The following is a 16,312-nucleotide window of genomic DNA, read 5'->3' on the forward strand; positions in this document are numbered from 1 at the left end:
AACCTTAATGTCACAGGCGTTCAAAGTCCTAAAGGGAGATGCAAGATATTGTAAATAAGCATATGCAATTTGTACTTTTAATAGAAAGTTTAAACTGCTTGTTACCAGAACAAGGGGAGGCAATCAGGGATCATGAAGGAAGCTGCTTTTTAAAGTTGCTGTTTTAGGGTTTAGGCAGGCCTTTAGCCATTAGAGCTGTGATGGGTCACAAAACTTACCGTGTTTCCCCGAAAATAAGACCTAGCCGGACAATCAGCTCTAATGCGTCTTTTGGAGTAAAAATTAAGACCCAGTATTACATTATAAAGACCTAGTCTTATAGTAAAATAAGACTGAGTCCTATATTAAATTTTGCTCCAAAAGACGCATTAGAGCTGATTGTCCGGCTAGGTCTTATTTTCGGGGAAACACGGTAGTTGTGAAACCAGCACCATCGGCAGATTCTCAAGCACCACCCCAGAACTACTGAATTTCAGAAACTCTAGGAGTGAGGACCAGTAATCAATGATTTAACAAGCCCTAGAGAGGATAATAGTGCATGCGTAAGTTTGAGAACCATTGGTTTATATGCCCTGGAAAACTATAAAGGGTGTTTCAAGACTACTAATGAATTCATGGAGGAGACTGAATTATTTCTAACACAGGCCTACTTCTTTTTCGAAACATACAAAAGTGCTTTAAATCTTCTCATTTACAGTTAAATGAAAGATTGTGCATTTGCTTTTTCTTTGAATTTTGGAGAATGCTATCTTTAGACAGTCTCCAGAGTAACCCCAACAGTCCTGGGGACATGGTGATAAGTTTAGAAACAAACAGAAAATTGCTCCACCTCAATATTAATCAAAGAAATACAAACTAAAATAGCAATGGGATGCCATTTTCCAACTAACAAATTGGCCATGATCAAGAAAGTGCATCGAGATTATGGGGGAAAAATTAAAACAAAACACACACACACTCCTGGTAGAAACACAAAGTACCACGATCTTTCTGGTAATACAAATCAAGCCTTTAAAATGTGTGTACCTTTGATTCAGCAATTCCACTGCTAGGAATATAGCTTAGAAATAATGATATATGCAACAATGTAGGTATAAAGATGTTAATATGTTTATAATGAAAAAATTGAAAACAACTTAAACTTCAACAGCAGGGAATTGTGTAAAAAAAATGATTCATATGACGTAATAAAAATCAAGCGTTACAAAATTATTTTTCCAGTTTTTAAAAGGAAGATTTATTTAACAAGTTTCACTTAGTACAATACATCTAATGGAAATCACAATACAAGGAAGATTTAAATCAAAGCTCCAGGATTTCATACAAATGACATGACCAAACTCCTGAAGTATTGGTATTACATCTCAAAATTGTCCCAGATCCAGATCTTAAAAAAAAAAAAAAAGGAAAAGTGTACGCTTACGTGCCTTACTGGATAATAAACCAAAAAGCTAGAATTAACAAACATGCCAAATGTTTTCACTTTGAGTCATAGACAGAGCTCCTATATTTGAGTTTTACAAAAAAGCATGTTTCTCAACATGCATCCAAACTTTTCAATGTATTGTGGTATAAGAGCAACATTTAACATAAGTGAAACTGCTTTAACCTAAATACGCTTACTGCTTAGGTACACTCCTACAACAAAACTAACTTGAGGAAAGCTGAAAATTGTTTTAACAGTTATGGTGAATACTGAACTGTTATTATATCCTAGATGAATGTCTCAGTGTTCAAAATTACTGAGCCTGAAGTCTGAAAACAATCTTGACTTCCATTTTACAGTAAGCATAAATCACAAGCCTGTAATGCAGTGTTAAACTTAATCTTTGCTTTCTTAAAAAAAAAAGGAAAAAAAAAAGAGGAAGAAAGAAAAAGAAAAAAGGAAAGCTGACCAAGAGTGATCAGAATCAGTATTTCCCATTTTACCAATCATACTGGATATGCTAGACATCCCTCCCATTCTATTCAACTCCCATAAATGCACAGCTTTTTTTTCTGTAGTAGCTGTTTAGTGCTCCTTCCCTACCTATGCAAGGTTTGACTGATAGTCACTGGAGTTTTCCTGAAGAACTTGGTCATACCCACTCATACTGCTCTGACCACCATAACCACCTCCGTAACCACCACTCAGCTGCTGGCTAGCAGGACCCCCATAACTAGACTGGTTGGATAAGCCCATGCCTCCCATCATTTGGCTACCATAAGCTCCACCACTTGCCCCTGCTGTAGAATTCAAAAACAGTTCCACATAGCTGTGATCATAAGCCCCCCCACTTGTTCCTGCAGTAGAATTCAAGAAGAGCTCCACATATCTATGTTGCATGTTGGCTTTGTCTTTTGCCATAGCTGCCACAGCATCTTCATGAGTAGCAAATTCAACATCTGCCTCACCAGTGACTCTACCATCTGGTCCAATTTCAATGTGTACTCTCATGGGGTTAAGAGGTGAGAAAAAATTGTAAATATCATTCTCAGTGGCTCTGTAAGGTAATCCCCTCATGTGTACACAATGCCCTGTGGTGCTCTGGAAACTGGACCCACCATCTCCATATCTATGATCAGACATTCCTGAAAAACAGTAATTGAGGTCTCTTCCAAATCTATCAGACCCAAAGCCGTACCCATCATTATAGCCACCATAGTCATCATAGCCTCCATACCCTCCACCATAGGCACCCCGCCTCATCCTTTCGAACCCAGCCCCTCTGCCAATGCTATTATACCCTCTTCCAGCCCCTGGCCTATCATAGGGACCTGGCCGCTGCATAGCCATGAGCTTTCGAGGGGGGTCATAGTGGGTTCGGACTTCAGCTCGGCTGCTCTTAAAGATTTCAATGTACCTGTGCCCTATTCTTTCCTTGTGTTTCTTTAAGGCCTTTTCCGCTATCTCCTGTGAAGCAAACTGCACAAAGGCTTCCCCTGTGCTCCGCCCCTGAAAGTCCACCGGCAATGTCATCCCATTTGGCACAATTTCCAACCCTGAAAAAAACTGAACAATCTCCTCCTTGCTACAGCCAAATGGGAGTCCTCTAAGCCGGACGAAGCCATCATTGGCAGTATCAGGACTATTCGGACCTGTATGCTTCAACACCCAATCCATTTCAACACTGTTGGACTTGAATACTTCAACATATCTGTGTCCCATGGTTTCTCTGTCCTTCTTCAAAGCCAATTTCACTTCATCTTCCGATTCAAGTTCGACAAATGCTTCACCGCTTGGTCTGCCTTCTCTGGTGTAGATGAAACGAATACCTGATGTACCATTTTGGATTTTGCAATCAGAGAAGAAGCGCATCACTTCCTCGGCTGAGCAGGACCAGGGTAGGCCCCTGACCTTCACCACGAACCCCTCCCTGCCTTCCGTGCTCAGCATCATGATGACTGGTAGGCTCTTGGTGGCAAGCTTGGCTCAATGCAATTTCAGTGTAGCTGAAAAAAAAAATTAGAACACTATTATCATGGAAAAATGTTCACAATATAGTAAGAGAAAAAAGCAAACTACTAATGCAAAACTCAAATACACTGACAGCTTTTTTGGTAAGACATTCATATAAATAAAAAGACTGCATCACATTTCTAATTCATTCATTCAAAAATTATTTTTTCACTACCTAGTATGTGTCTGATACCATTAATGGTGGTTATTTGTGGGTGGTGGGATTATGGGAGCTTTTTGTTTCAGGGAATAAAGTTTTCTTTGGAAATTTCTGTATGTTCTACGTTGTCTACATTGACCATATATTAACATCATAGTCAAAATAAAAAGGTGTAAAAAATTAACATCAACAAAATCAGTGGAAGACATGAACAAATAAAAAAATTGCTATATATGATTACATAAAAATTAAAAACTTCATCGCATCAAAAGTAAGATTAAACAGAATTAAAAGACAAACAATACACTTGAGAAGATATCTGCAACAAGTAGACTAATATCTTTATTATATAAAGAACTCACATAAATTAATAAAATCAGGGAAATATTAAGGCCTAAGAGACAAATGGGAAAAAGATATTATAGGGAATTCACGCTTTCATTTTACATTTTCCAGCTGTCAGGTCCTGTACTTGGCTCTGGCATACAAGGATCAGTAAGTCCAGAAAGGACTTATGGTCCTACAGGGGCACTGTCTTTACTAAAAACAGAAGGGCAAATAAACATTATCTCTACTATGACAAAATTCTGTGCAGGGTGAAAGGGCGGTAAAAAGCAGGACTTGGTTGGTCAATTCTATCAGTTGCCACAGAATGGTTAGATGAAACAGACTAACTGGTTCAGGGATCCACAAATAGTTTTTAAAAATTATGATGGAGCAAAAAATAGGAAGAGGCAAGACAGGAGATAAGGCTGGCAAGGTAGAGCTCAGATCCCAAAGGCATTTCATAAGACAATCACTAAGGGGCTTGAAAGAGGGAGTAGAAAGAAGGGAGTGAGGGGTGATGGGAAGGGAAGGGAGTGAGGAGAGGGAGGGAGTGAGGGAAGTGATGTCTTTCAGAAAGATCACCATGACAACAGTGTGGCACTCAAACAGAGGGGGTTGGGGTGACACTGGCATGATCAGTTAGAACCCTGCTCCTAGAGACATGGTAAGGATTCACCTAAGGCAACAGCAGTTTTTAAAAAGTGAGGAAAGATGTGATCATTCAAAACAGTGAACTCTGCAGAACTTGATAACAGATTAAATGTAGAGAAACAGAGATACCAGGATACAGGAGTCTGGGAAATGTTTAAACCTCATCAATCATCAAGTAATGCGCGTTAAAACCAGAATTGCCATTTTTCACCCATCAAGATAGTGAAAACTAAACACTGAGGATAAATTAATGCTGATACTCAGGGTTCACAAACTAATAACACTCCCAGAAGTGAAAGTTTATACAGTATTTCTGGAAAGCAATTTGGAAATATGTATTTCTTTTCATACAGTAAATCCACGTCAGGTTATGTGCCCTAAGGAGATGATCTGAAATTCAGACATATTTATGGAGCTATATATTCTTTGAAAGGCATTTTATTAAGGACAGAATATTACATATTTAAAAATTATAAAAATATTTAATAACATGAGAAATTACTTATGGTATAATCCTAAGTGACCCAAGATCACAGCTACTTTATAATCTCAACCATGTAAAAAACATATATCCTTCAACCTTGCTAGAATTAACTGCAGGACCCAATCAACAGAAATACTCACAAATGTTCACTGCAGCACTGTTAGTAATAGCAGAAAATTAGAAATCTAACTATCCATCAATAGGGGGATGACTGAATGAATTATACTTTATCCTTAAAATAGAATGTTATGAAGCTGTTAAAAAAAGATCTGCCCTGACTGAGGATGATTTCCAAAATACATCGAATTAAAGAATATGCACAGTATGATCCCATTTATTTTAAAATGTTAGCATGCATGTACACGTTTGCAAATGAACAGAAGATCTGGAAGCATATAATACAAACTTGTTTTTTGAGGAAAGAACTGGAAGGTAGGAAGAGTGAAGTGGATTTTTTTCACCCTACATACTATTATATACTTTGTTTCTAAAAATCACTGTAATTGAAGTGAAACAATGTTAGGAAAAATATATGCATGGGGAATATATCAAATATAACAATGGTTTCTCTGAGTGACAGGTTTATGGCTTTTTCAATTTTATTTTAATTTTTTGTGTGCATTCTTAATTTTCTAGAGTGATTACTTTTATTTCAGCAAAAAGAAAGCATAAAACAAATTAAAATGTTTGCTTTTCTGGGATTTGGTATTGCAAATTTTATGTAAGTTTCTAATTTGGTATGTGGATGGTTTATGTGACATGGTCTCGGAACAGTGGGCCTCTAGGAAAGAAAGTACAAAGTGTAATAACTGCCATAAAACTACACTGAGGATTCAATTCAACGAACATTTACTAATTGCCTATTATGTGTCTGGCACACTCCTCTGCAGTGGTTATAGTCCTCCTATAAACCACCTTTTGGTCTGAGCAACAGATTTACAGGCTGGTTTTTCGCCTGCCTTAGCTCTTGGATGACCCATCCCATTTAATGTCCTTGCACTCTAGGCCTTAATATCCCCTCTGTAGTGGCAAGGACGTTCTGCTTCATTACTGTGTGTGTCTCCAGGGAAGGCCACCAGGACTGTTGCCTGAAGTAGGAACCAGGAATCCATTTGTGAGTTAAGAATTAGTGTATTTATATGTGTGTTATACACATACTTTTTATACACCATAATGCTGAGGAGTTATCTCTGGGTGATGAATTATGTGTATTTTTAAAATTTATAGTATACTGTTATTTTTCGAATGTTCAAAATTGAACAAGTAAATTGTTATAAGCAGAAAAATAAACGTTAAATATTCAACTCAGTAAAAATTTATTGGGCGCCTCTGTCAGGCATGTTAACTTTTGCCTACATGTGATTTTAGAGGTAAAACTGACTTGATGCCTCCCCCCACAGACAGACAAGATTATCAGTCAGTGGCGACTGAGTGCTTGACGATGGACCAGCACTCAGACCACTGGTCTCAATATGTTTTTCCTAAACCAGGGACGTAGTTTACAAACGTTTTTCACCTTCAGGTTTCTCTTAAGGGCCCCCTGAGACGCGCACAGACAGACAGATATACAAAAACACATACACAGTCACGAACGTCCACCATTTCCCCACCAGGCGCAGCAAAGGCGGCTTCCCGGCACTGAGATGGGGGAGGAGGGGAGCGGGGGAGGGGAAAGCAGGGAGCGAAAAAGGCGGAGGCGGCCCGCGGACCCCGCTTTCGTCTCCATCATCACCACCCTTTCGTCCCCAGTTCCCACCCACACACCAACCTCTAAGGATACCGGATAATTTTCCTCCTTCTTCCCTCAAACGGCTATAGCAAGACGGTAGACGACGACCAGAACTACTTCTGCTCACGTAAGCGATTGATCACGTGAGCACCTACGTCATGTGAGATCTCGGTCACGTGAGCAACTCTCGGCTTAAACTCGGGATCACTAAAGTGCCGCACTTCCTTCTGGTATTTCTATAGGGCGGGCCAATGTCAAGGAAGAAAGAGTGTGATTGGTTGCGGTGCGTCTTACGTGACTGATCATTGGTCCGCCTCTGGGGATAACCGTCCCAGTTGCTGGAGAAACAATAACGTCATTACTTAATAACTCCCCAGTGATTGGCCCGCCCGTAAGGTTAGACTTAACCCCCCAGTTTAGCGCGGAAACCTGTTATGCATGATTACAGTAACGATGAGGCTGGCCCGCGGAGTCCAGCCGCTGGGTTGCATGCTGGCGCTTCGCTTCCTGGCCCTGGTTCTCTGGGACGTCCCTGCGGCCTGGGCCCTGGACAATGGCTTGGCCACGACCCCTACCATGGGCTGGCTGCACTGGGAGCGCTTCATGTGCAACACTGACTGCGAAGAAGAACCGGATTCCTGTATCAGGTATCAGAGATATTGGGTACCCTCTTTCCCTCGCCTTTCCGTGTTTGACGAATGGAAGTTCTCAGCGGGAACGTTTGATCCCGAGGGAGAGCTTCCCTACTGCTGCTGCTTTTTTATTCCCAGCAAACTGCTCCGGATGGGGAAAGCCCCAAACTTTGTCCGTGTGAGGAGTCCTAGGATGGGAGCCCGGCCAGCGGCCCCGGCTTCTCCATCTCTGCCAGATTACCCAACTAGGGATTTTTTCCATTTACCATACAGTTCCGTTTAGACCCTTTTTGTGAGCCGCTGCTCTGCCTCTGCTGCACAATAAAGCAAAGAGCAATAAAGTGAGATGTGCCTGTATAAAGTTCCTCCAGGTCAGCCTTTCAGCTAGACGCCACATTCAAGGGCGAGAGGGTGGGGAGATCGCAGAGACTCCATGGTGTCTCTAAAATCCCTCAAGTTACAGCAAAGGGACCCAGTGACCCAGAAAAGGAGAAGGAAAGTCATCTGTCTCTCCTACTCACCGCAGCTGTGCTCGCAGTTGGTATCCGCAGATATCGCGGGTTCTCCGCTCCCCCCCCCTCCCCGCTCCAAACTACAACCGCAGTAAAGCGAGTCAATCTTTTTGCTGGTGGAGGGTCTTGCCTTCAATTTGTAAAAAACGCAACACCTGTGAAGCGCAGCAAAGCAAGGCATGCCTGGGTATCTTCCAGATAGTATCAACACATTTCTAACTCAAGGCTACCTCCTTGGCACAGCTTCTGGGATCGGGGAAGGCAAGCAAAACGCACAGTCCAAGGACAGGGGAACGGGTGAGGAACTTCCCATTGCCAGGTCCCACTGGAGGGTCACCGTCTTCTCGCTGACCTTCCCCAACAAGGCTGGATAAGACAGGTATTGAACCTATCTGATCCACACATTCCTTGTCTGTAAATTGGGAATAACAACTCTTACCTCAGAGAGCTGACTCAGAAGGATCTATGAAATAGTTCTTTAATTTTTTTCAATTACAGTTGACATAGAATATTATATTAGCTTCAGTTGTACAACATTAGACATGTATATAACTTAAGAAGTGATCACCTGGATAAGTCTAGTACCCATCTTTCATGTCAGTTTCTTATTTTAATATTAAGTTTATTGGGGTTTTTGTCTTCACATTTTTCTCTAAGTGGTGTAAGAAGAGTATAATGAAAAGAAAGATTCCCCTTATTCCACCAGCCAGAAATAATCATAGTTAAAATGTTAATGCACAACCTTAGAATAGTTTTCTAGTAAATAACAGATTTCTTTTTTTCATTATTTTTTTATTTACTACATTTATTGGGATGACATTGGTTAGTAAAATTATATAGCTTTCCAGTGTACATTTCTGTAATACATCTATATATTGCATTGTGTGTTCACCACACAGAATTTTTTCATTATGTTTCATACAAATGAGATCATGTTTTTGTTGTGAGTTGTTAACAAGACTCTGAACTTTGCCTGGCTGCGTTCAAATTCTGGCTCATCCTTACTTAGCCGTGTGACCTTGGGCAAATTCATTACCCTTCCTAAATGTAAGTAGAGTGCCTGGCACAGAATAATAGCTTCATAAATGCAAATTGTATGTATATGCCATTATTTTAAGCAAATTCCTGCTGATAGCTATTCAGGCTCTTCCATTTTTTCATTATTGTGAACAAAACTGTACATCATTGTATATCATCTGATTCTTTCCTTAGAGGCTTAATTACTGGGTCCAAGGGTTTGCTTATTTTCTGAAATACCAAACTATCTCCCCCAAAAGTTTTACAAATCCACATTCCCAACAACCGTGTATGAGAATGCCCGTTTCTCCACACCCTGGCCAACACTGCATTTTTGTCATTCTTGTAAAATGTTGCCAGTATGATAGGTGTTTTTATTTTCATTTATTTGAGTACTAATAAGGTTAAACATCTTTTCATATGTTAAATTGGTTCTTTGCATGGTTTCTTTTATGGATTGCCTGTTGGTTCCCTATTTTTCAATTGGAATGTTTTCTTGTTTGTTTGGGGTGGGGAGGCTTGCTTTTTGTGTGTGGTATTTCGTTTTTTTGTCTATCATATGTTGTGAATATGATGGTCCTTGCTATATGTTGGTTTTTATATTTATATATCAAACATCAGTTTTTTCCCTTTCTGATTTCTGACTCTGGCATTATACTGAGAAAGTCCTCTCCAAACTGAAGATAATATAGTCACCTACATTTTCTACTAGTATGTTTATGGATTTTTTAAATATTTAAATCTTCAGTCCATCTGGACTTTATTCTCCAATAAGGAATGCCACATTTAATATGTACTAAATTCCATGGTACCAACTGGCTGGAAGGATCTCTTTCTGAACTTTTCTCTTTTAATTCCATTGATTGGTGTATTCTCATGCTACTGGTACTACACCAACCTCATTTATCTTTTGCAGAATGATCACATTTAATCTTTTAGGTGAACTTTTCAAATAATGTTGCTAAGTTCCTTAAAAAGGCCTTTTGGTATTTGTTCAGGGCTTTATTAAATGCAGAAGGTGTGTAGGGAGAAGTAGCTTTTTTTAATATTGAGTTTTCTTATCCAAGAGCAAAATAGTATCTCTTCATTTATTCAAATCATTTGGGAGTATTCGTATGGGCTCTAAATGTATCTTAAATTTGTGTCTAGGTAATTTAGATTTTCCTGTTGCTTTTTTGATTGCTCTTGTCGATGGTATCTTTTTCTCCAACTAGGTTATTGTTGATATCTAAGAAAGCTGTTGATTATGTTAACTTTGTAGTTTCTGAGTTCGCTCAAGTTTCTTCTTAGTTTTCTAATAGCCTTTTCAATTTCATGTATTTCTCATTCCTATTTTAATTGTTCAGGGTTCTTAAGGTAGAAATATTAAGAGGGGAGGGGAAGGAGAAGAAAAAGGGCCCAGTCCATTTTACCAACAATCATTGGTTGTGTTTACTACCTAACTATTACTGGGTTGAAACAAATTGTGAAACCCCAAGGTGCCTACCAAATAGGAGGTACCCAAGCATTTGTTTAATGGATTGTGATGATTCTTGGAATTTTTCTTTCAGTGAGAATCTCTTCATGCAGATGGCAGATATCATGGACTCAGAGGGCTGGAAGGAAGTAGGGTATGAGTACCTCTGCATTGATGACTGTTGGATGGCTCCCCAAAGAGATTCAAAAGGCAGACTTCAGGCAGACCCTACACGCTTTCCTAGCGGGATCCACTACCTAGCTAATTATGTGAGTTTATAGATAATTTTCTTTTTCATTCAGGAAACTGTAAGCACTTCTGTATGGAAACTTGTTCAGAAACACTTAGAAAGTAAAATAGCTGCCATTATCTGAACATTGAATTGTAAACTTAGCAGGTGGAATTTTCATCCCACCAGCAGATACATGTTTTGCAGTAGTTCTGAGGTCCATCTTGGAGTTCTCCTTTTGCTGAAGTGGCTGAATTCTCTAGGAGGAAAAAGGAACTTGATTCTTAACATATGTGTACATATATTTCCATATAAGCTTTGAGCAGTATTGTAGTAGTACTATAAACTAGAATTTTAGAAGACAGGAGGAATACATTCAGGAGGCTGTAAAAGAGTAATAGAGTCAGGCATTAGTTAAGGACAATGAAGACAGATTTTATTCAGCACTATTGCAGTAGAGGAAGGAGCCGAGCTCAATTCTGAATATAATGAAGATGAGTGGGAATTTATAGCCGACAAACAGATTGGGAAGTGTCAGTGAATGGAAAATTACTAAGAGGAGACATCAAGAGGAAGGGGGTTCTTGCAAAAGGCAGGCCAAGGACTTAGACATCAGGGTGGGAGATAAGGAACTTGATCACATATCAAGGGTGGGGGGATGACTTAGCAGGATTCTTGCTGAAACTGAACACGGAAGGCCAAGATTGAGGCCTATACTTGAGAAGAAGGCTCAGAGGAGCCTAGGTTTAGTCAAGTAGAGAGTCACTGTCCAGACAAATTGCCCTGGAAAGGTAACTTTTAGGTTCCCATCAGAGGAAGATTAGAGTGGCTGACGGCTTTCTCTTCAGTTCTATGCCATAGCTTACATATGTAGTTTGAACTCAGCAGAATTGTAGAATTTGCTCTTTGTCTTCCAACAAACTCATCTGGATAATTTTGAGGACTTGTGGAAAAAGAAAAGCCCCTGATACCTGGCAAAGTATGTTTCTGCCGACAGCCTGGAGTGGGTCTCTCTTTCTACTTCATGACTGCCCTTCTATTGTGGTGACTCTTTCCTCTCATTTCAGGTCCATAGCAAAGGATTGAAGCTAGGAATTTATGCAGATGTCGGGAAAAAAACCTGTGCAGGCTACCCTGGGAGTTTTGGATACTATGACATTGATGCCGAGATCTTTGCCGAGTGGGGAGTAGATCTGCTAAAATTTGATGGTTGTTACTGTGACAGTGTGGAACAGTTGGCAAATGGTATGTTTTATTTAAGAGATTTAGCCATGAGCAAAGAGAAGAACTTTGAGGCCAGGTAACTGAGCATCCACAGAACTAATCTTCCCATTTTTAGTACCAAGTCACAATACTGGAAATAATCATTCTCAGTGTGCCAGAGATCCTACCTCTTCTCTTCTTTCAGTTTGTCCATGCACTCATTCATTCCTACAATGTTAAATCCATGCTTGCCTAACCACGGCTAATATAGTACACTTTTAATTCAAGAAGACTCTGAGTTAATTACAAATAGTAATTCTAACTCTCCATAACATCACTTGAGAAAGCATCCAGAATGTGAAACAGTCAGAAAAAGGAGCATCTTCATTTCTGTCTTTCCTTAATATATGCACCAGCCCACGCTACATCCTCAGAAAAATCCCAGCAAAAAATATACCTCTGGGAGGTATTAGACATAATTTCAACACAGTGCAGCTACCTGTCTCTGCTGCTGGTTTAAAATATAAACATGGCCCTTCCAGGCAGCCTCTTTTTAAACTATACAACCACAGCTGGAAATTCCCTTCTTTCCCTTATTTTACCCGTTGTTTTCTCATACAGGTTATAAACACATGTCCTTGGCCCTGAACAAGACTGGCAGAAGCATTGTGTACTCCTGTGAATGGCCCCTTTATATGTGGCCCTTCCGTAAGGTGAGCTAGTGAGCCCGGAATCCAATAGAGCCTTGCTGATAAATTCTCAGGACTTGAGAACAAAGGAGACAAAGGTCTCCTTCAAAGTCCAACCTTACTTAACGGTCTCATCCTCATTTCTCCCAGGAATCCAACCACTTCTCACCATCCCCACTGCTATTATTGGAGTCTTAGCTACCACCACTTGGGAAGTCGATCATTTTTGAATCTTCCCTTTGTCTCACGTTTCACAACCTATCCACCAGCAATCCTTTTAGTTCCAACTACAAAATATATCCTGAATCAGCCCATTTCTTTCCATCTCTGTTGCGTCCACCCTGGTCTTTCAAGCCACCATCATTTCCCACCCAGGCTTCTCCCAAAGGCCTGATCTCTCTGCTTCTACTGTCCCTTACCCCCATCCATTTTCCAAGGAGCACCAGAGATTCTTGTTAAAATGGAAATGGAATCATATCACTCCCCTGCTTAAAACCCTTAACTAGTTTCCCATTGTACTTGGAATCACTCCACTGATCTCTCCCTGACGTGCCTCGCCAACCTTATTTCGCATCCCTCTTTCCCTCACTGCGCTGGTGTTCTTTCTGTCTTTTAAACACTCCAAGCCTATTGCTGCCTCAGAGCCTTTATACTTGCTTTTTTTATGCCCGGTACATTCTTCCCCAAGATTTCTCCTTAACAGTGAGGTCTCAGAGCAAATGCCACATACTCAGATGGGACTTCTCTACTCTAAAATAGCTCTCTATCCATTCATTCTTTATCACCTGTTCAGTTTCCTTTTAAGACCTTAGCACTATATGGAATTATGTGTTGACTGGCTTATTGTCTGTCTCCCCCACTAGAATGTAAGCTCCAGGAGGGCAGGGACCTTGTCTGATTGTATCACTATATCCCTAACATCTGGTAAGTGTTGAATAATTACTTATAGAATGAATCCTTGTTATTTGCTTCTAATCTCTGTAAAATACTCTTCACCTCTTTCTCAACATCTTAAGCCTTGGAAAATTACAGATTTTTACTGTGTTTCCCCGAAAATAAGACCTAGCCGGACCATCAGCTCTAATGCGTCTTTTGGAGCAAAAATTAATGTAAGACCCCATCTTATATTATTTAACATTATATGAGACCGGCTCTTATGTATTATATTGTATAAGACCCGGTCTTATAGTAAAATTAGGCCGGGTCTTATATTTTTACTCCAAGAGACATTAGAGCTGATAGTCCGGCTATGTCTTATTTTCGTGGAAACATGGTATTCATTCCATTAACAAATTATGTGCGTAGGATTCAGATTGCCTTATCATATGTTTGATGAGTTCTATGTAATTTTGCAGCTATTATTTTTACATGTTGTTATTTCTGATTATAAAAGTAATATATGTTCATTTTAGAAGTTTGAAAATACAGCACAGTGTGCAAAAAAATTAATCCACCATAATCCCAATACCTAGTTACTGTTTGGTAAATTTCCAGCATAGTGTTAAAGCCATTTTAAGTAAGGGTTTTAATTTATAATTGCCTACTTCTGAAGCAAACTTCTTACAATGAAATTCCATTATAATAAGGATTTCTCTCTCCTCATGGAGACCTTCAAGCTGTAAACTAAAGAGAGAAGGCTACAAGTGCCTCCTTTAAACTTGACTATTTTCATCTCACAAGAATGTTAGTAGAAAGTAAACAGAAGTTATCTCTGTTTTCACAGCCCAATTACACAGAAATCCGACAGTACTGCAATCACTGGAGAAATACTGGGGACGTTTATGATTCTTGGCAAAGTGTAAAGAGTATCTTGAACTGGGTATCTTTCAACCAGAAGACAATTGTTACTGTCGCAGGACCAGGGGGTTGGAATGACCCAGATATGGTAAGAACCCAAGCCTGCCTTGTTCAAACCCCTGCAGTGGGCCTGTTTCCTACTTGACATTCAAGGTAAATTGGAAAGTTCTTGGGAGTAGGCTATATGTGATAGAGTACTTAGAGCAGGGTGCCGTGGAAAGTGGCTTGTGTCTGGGCAACTTTAAGAATGTTTTTTTGTCTTCTCTCATGTGAACTCTAACTTCATCCTTTGTCCCAGTTAGTGATTGGCAACTTTGGCCTCAGCTGGGATCAGCAGGTAACTCAGATGGCCCTCTGGGCTATCATGGCAGCTCCATTACTCATGTCCAATGACCTCCGACACATCAGCACTCAAGCCAAAGCCCTCCTTCAGAATAAGGATGTAATTGCAATCAACCAGGACCCCTTGGGGAAGCAGGGGTACCTACTTAGAAAGGTATAGTAAATAATGTTTTATGGGAGAAAATAGGAATTGGCCAGGAACATGTTCCCCTGCCTTCTAGTCTACAACTCATCCAAATGTTGATTTTGGGTGTGTATTTTAAGGTGGCTTTATACCCAAGTACCAAGTTTGTCTTGAGCCTAAATCTGTCACATATTAAGGATATGCACTGATCTTTTGAGAATATTTTTTAAATCTGGGTATGATGAGGCTTTTTGCTAGAATCACTTCCAAAACATGCTACAGTATAATTTTAATTTTCCCTGGAAGTGATAGTTCTAATAAGACTGTCACAAAGCAGTTTATTGCTAGCTACCAAGCTATCACACCTATTTTCTTGGTTTACTTTTCAGGAAGACAACATTGAAGTATGGGAACGCCCTCTCTCGAACTTAGCCTGGGCTGTGGCTATGGTAAACATGCAGGAGATCGGTGGACCTCGTTCTTTTACCATTAACATTGCTTCCCTGGGTCAAGGAGTGGCCTGTAATCCTGCCTGCCATATCACCGAGCTCCTCCCTGTGAAGACAAAGCTGGGGTTTTATGAATGGACTTCATGTTTAAAAACTCGAATAAATCCCTCAGGCACTGTTTTGCTTCGGCTAGAAAGCCAGACTACATAAAAATAAAAAGCTTCCTTAAAAATTTGTATTTTGTTGCCAAAGTGACTACCCCACTTCTGTCCTTTCCTTCCATTCCCACTTCAGCTGTCCTTTTATTGCCTTGAATAAAATTTTACTACATAAACAGGGCACACGCTCACTCAAAATACAAAGTATATGTTGTAACAATTCCTTTGCCTATTGGGTGATTACCAATTAGTTTCAATAAAACTGGAAGACTAATCATTGCCAGTTGATAAAAATTGAACATGAAACTGGTAAACCCAGACTTAAGTCACCCGCAGATATACAAACATGGAAGCAAACTGTTCCACCCCATTGAGATGCACTTCCAGTTACCAAAATGTGTAGCATATGTGCTTTGCCATCATTTTGCCACGCAAGTATGAAGAGCTAAAATCAGTAAGAATGAAGTATACAATAATACACAAAGAGGAAAGGCATGTGAAATTTGAAACTGTTAGGCATTTTAAAAAGGAGATATCCCTGCTAAATTTCATTGGGGATTTTAATTCACTATAAAAATATATCCTTTGCAGTTATTTCAACATGCAAAGAATTTATGTTGAACTTAGAGAGGGGGCATGTCAAAATGCTTGGGTGGTATGAGAATGGAGACATAATGTAGTATGCTGCGCCTAAAGAACGGGTCCAGAATTCTTCATTAAATGACTGAAGTGGCAAAGGCGAGAAAATCACTCTTGGTGAACTTCGTAATGTTCTCTATGGATATAACTGCTACTGAGCTCACCGTTAGAGAGTTTCAGGTCTCTGCTTACACCCCATGTAATATTCTCTATGGATATAACTGCTACTGAGCTCACCGTTAGAGAGTTTCAGGTCTCTGCTCACACCCCATGAT

The 16,312-nt window shown here is 39.9% G+C and overlaps 2 protein-coding genes across 3 annotated transcripts; one reads left to right on the forward strand and one right to left on the reverse strand.

Moving 5' to 3' along the window:
• Positions 1-1,209: 1,209 nt before the first annotated feature.
• HNRNPH2 (heterogeneous nuclear ribonucleoprotein H2) lies at positions 1,210-6,990 on the reverse strand. 2 transcript variants are annotated; one of them, XM_081041815.1, is made up of 2 exons: positions 6,830-6,990; positions 1,210-3,432 (listed from the first exon to the last, which is right to left on the reverse strand). In XM_081041815.1, exon 2 carries the CDS (start codon positions 3,377-3,379, stop codon positions 2,030-2,032), a length of 1,350 nt encoding a protein of 449 aa, XP_080897941.1. In that variant the 5' UTR covers positions 3,380-3,432; positions 6,830-6,990; the 3' UTR covers positions 1,210-2,029. The 2 variants fall into 2 exon arrangements, with proteins under 2 accessions (XP_080897941.1, XP_080897942.1); XM_081041816.1 differs by having other exon boundaries at positions 6,842-6,935.
• A 213-nt stretch (positions 6,991-7,203) lies between these two features.
• GLA (galactosidase alpha) lies at positions 7,204-15,592 on the forward strand. The gene is made up of 7 exons (XM_081042204.1): positions 7,204-7,437; positions 10,502-10,676; positions 11,704-11,881; positions 12,461-12,552; positions 14,252-14,413; positions 14,624-14,821; positions 15,181-15,592. Exons 1-7 carry the CDS (start codon positions 7,229-7,231, stop codon positions 15,448-15,450), a joined length of 1,284 nt encoding a protein of 427 aa, XP_080898330.1. The 5' UTR covers positions 7,204-7,228; the 3' UTR covers positions 15,451-15,592.
• The last annotated feature ends 720 nt before the right edge of the window (positions 15,593-16,312 follow it).

This window comes from Rhinolophus hipposideros (assembly GCF_964194185.1).
Source record: "Rhinolophus hipposideros genome assembly, chromosome: X".
In the NCBI taxonomy this organism is placed as follows: domain Eukaryota; kingdom Metazoa; phylum Chordata; class Mammalia; order Chiroptera; family Rhinolophidae; genus Rhinolophus; species Rhinolophus hipposideros.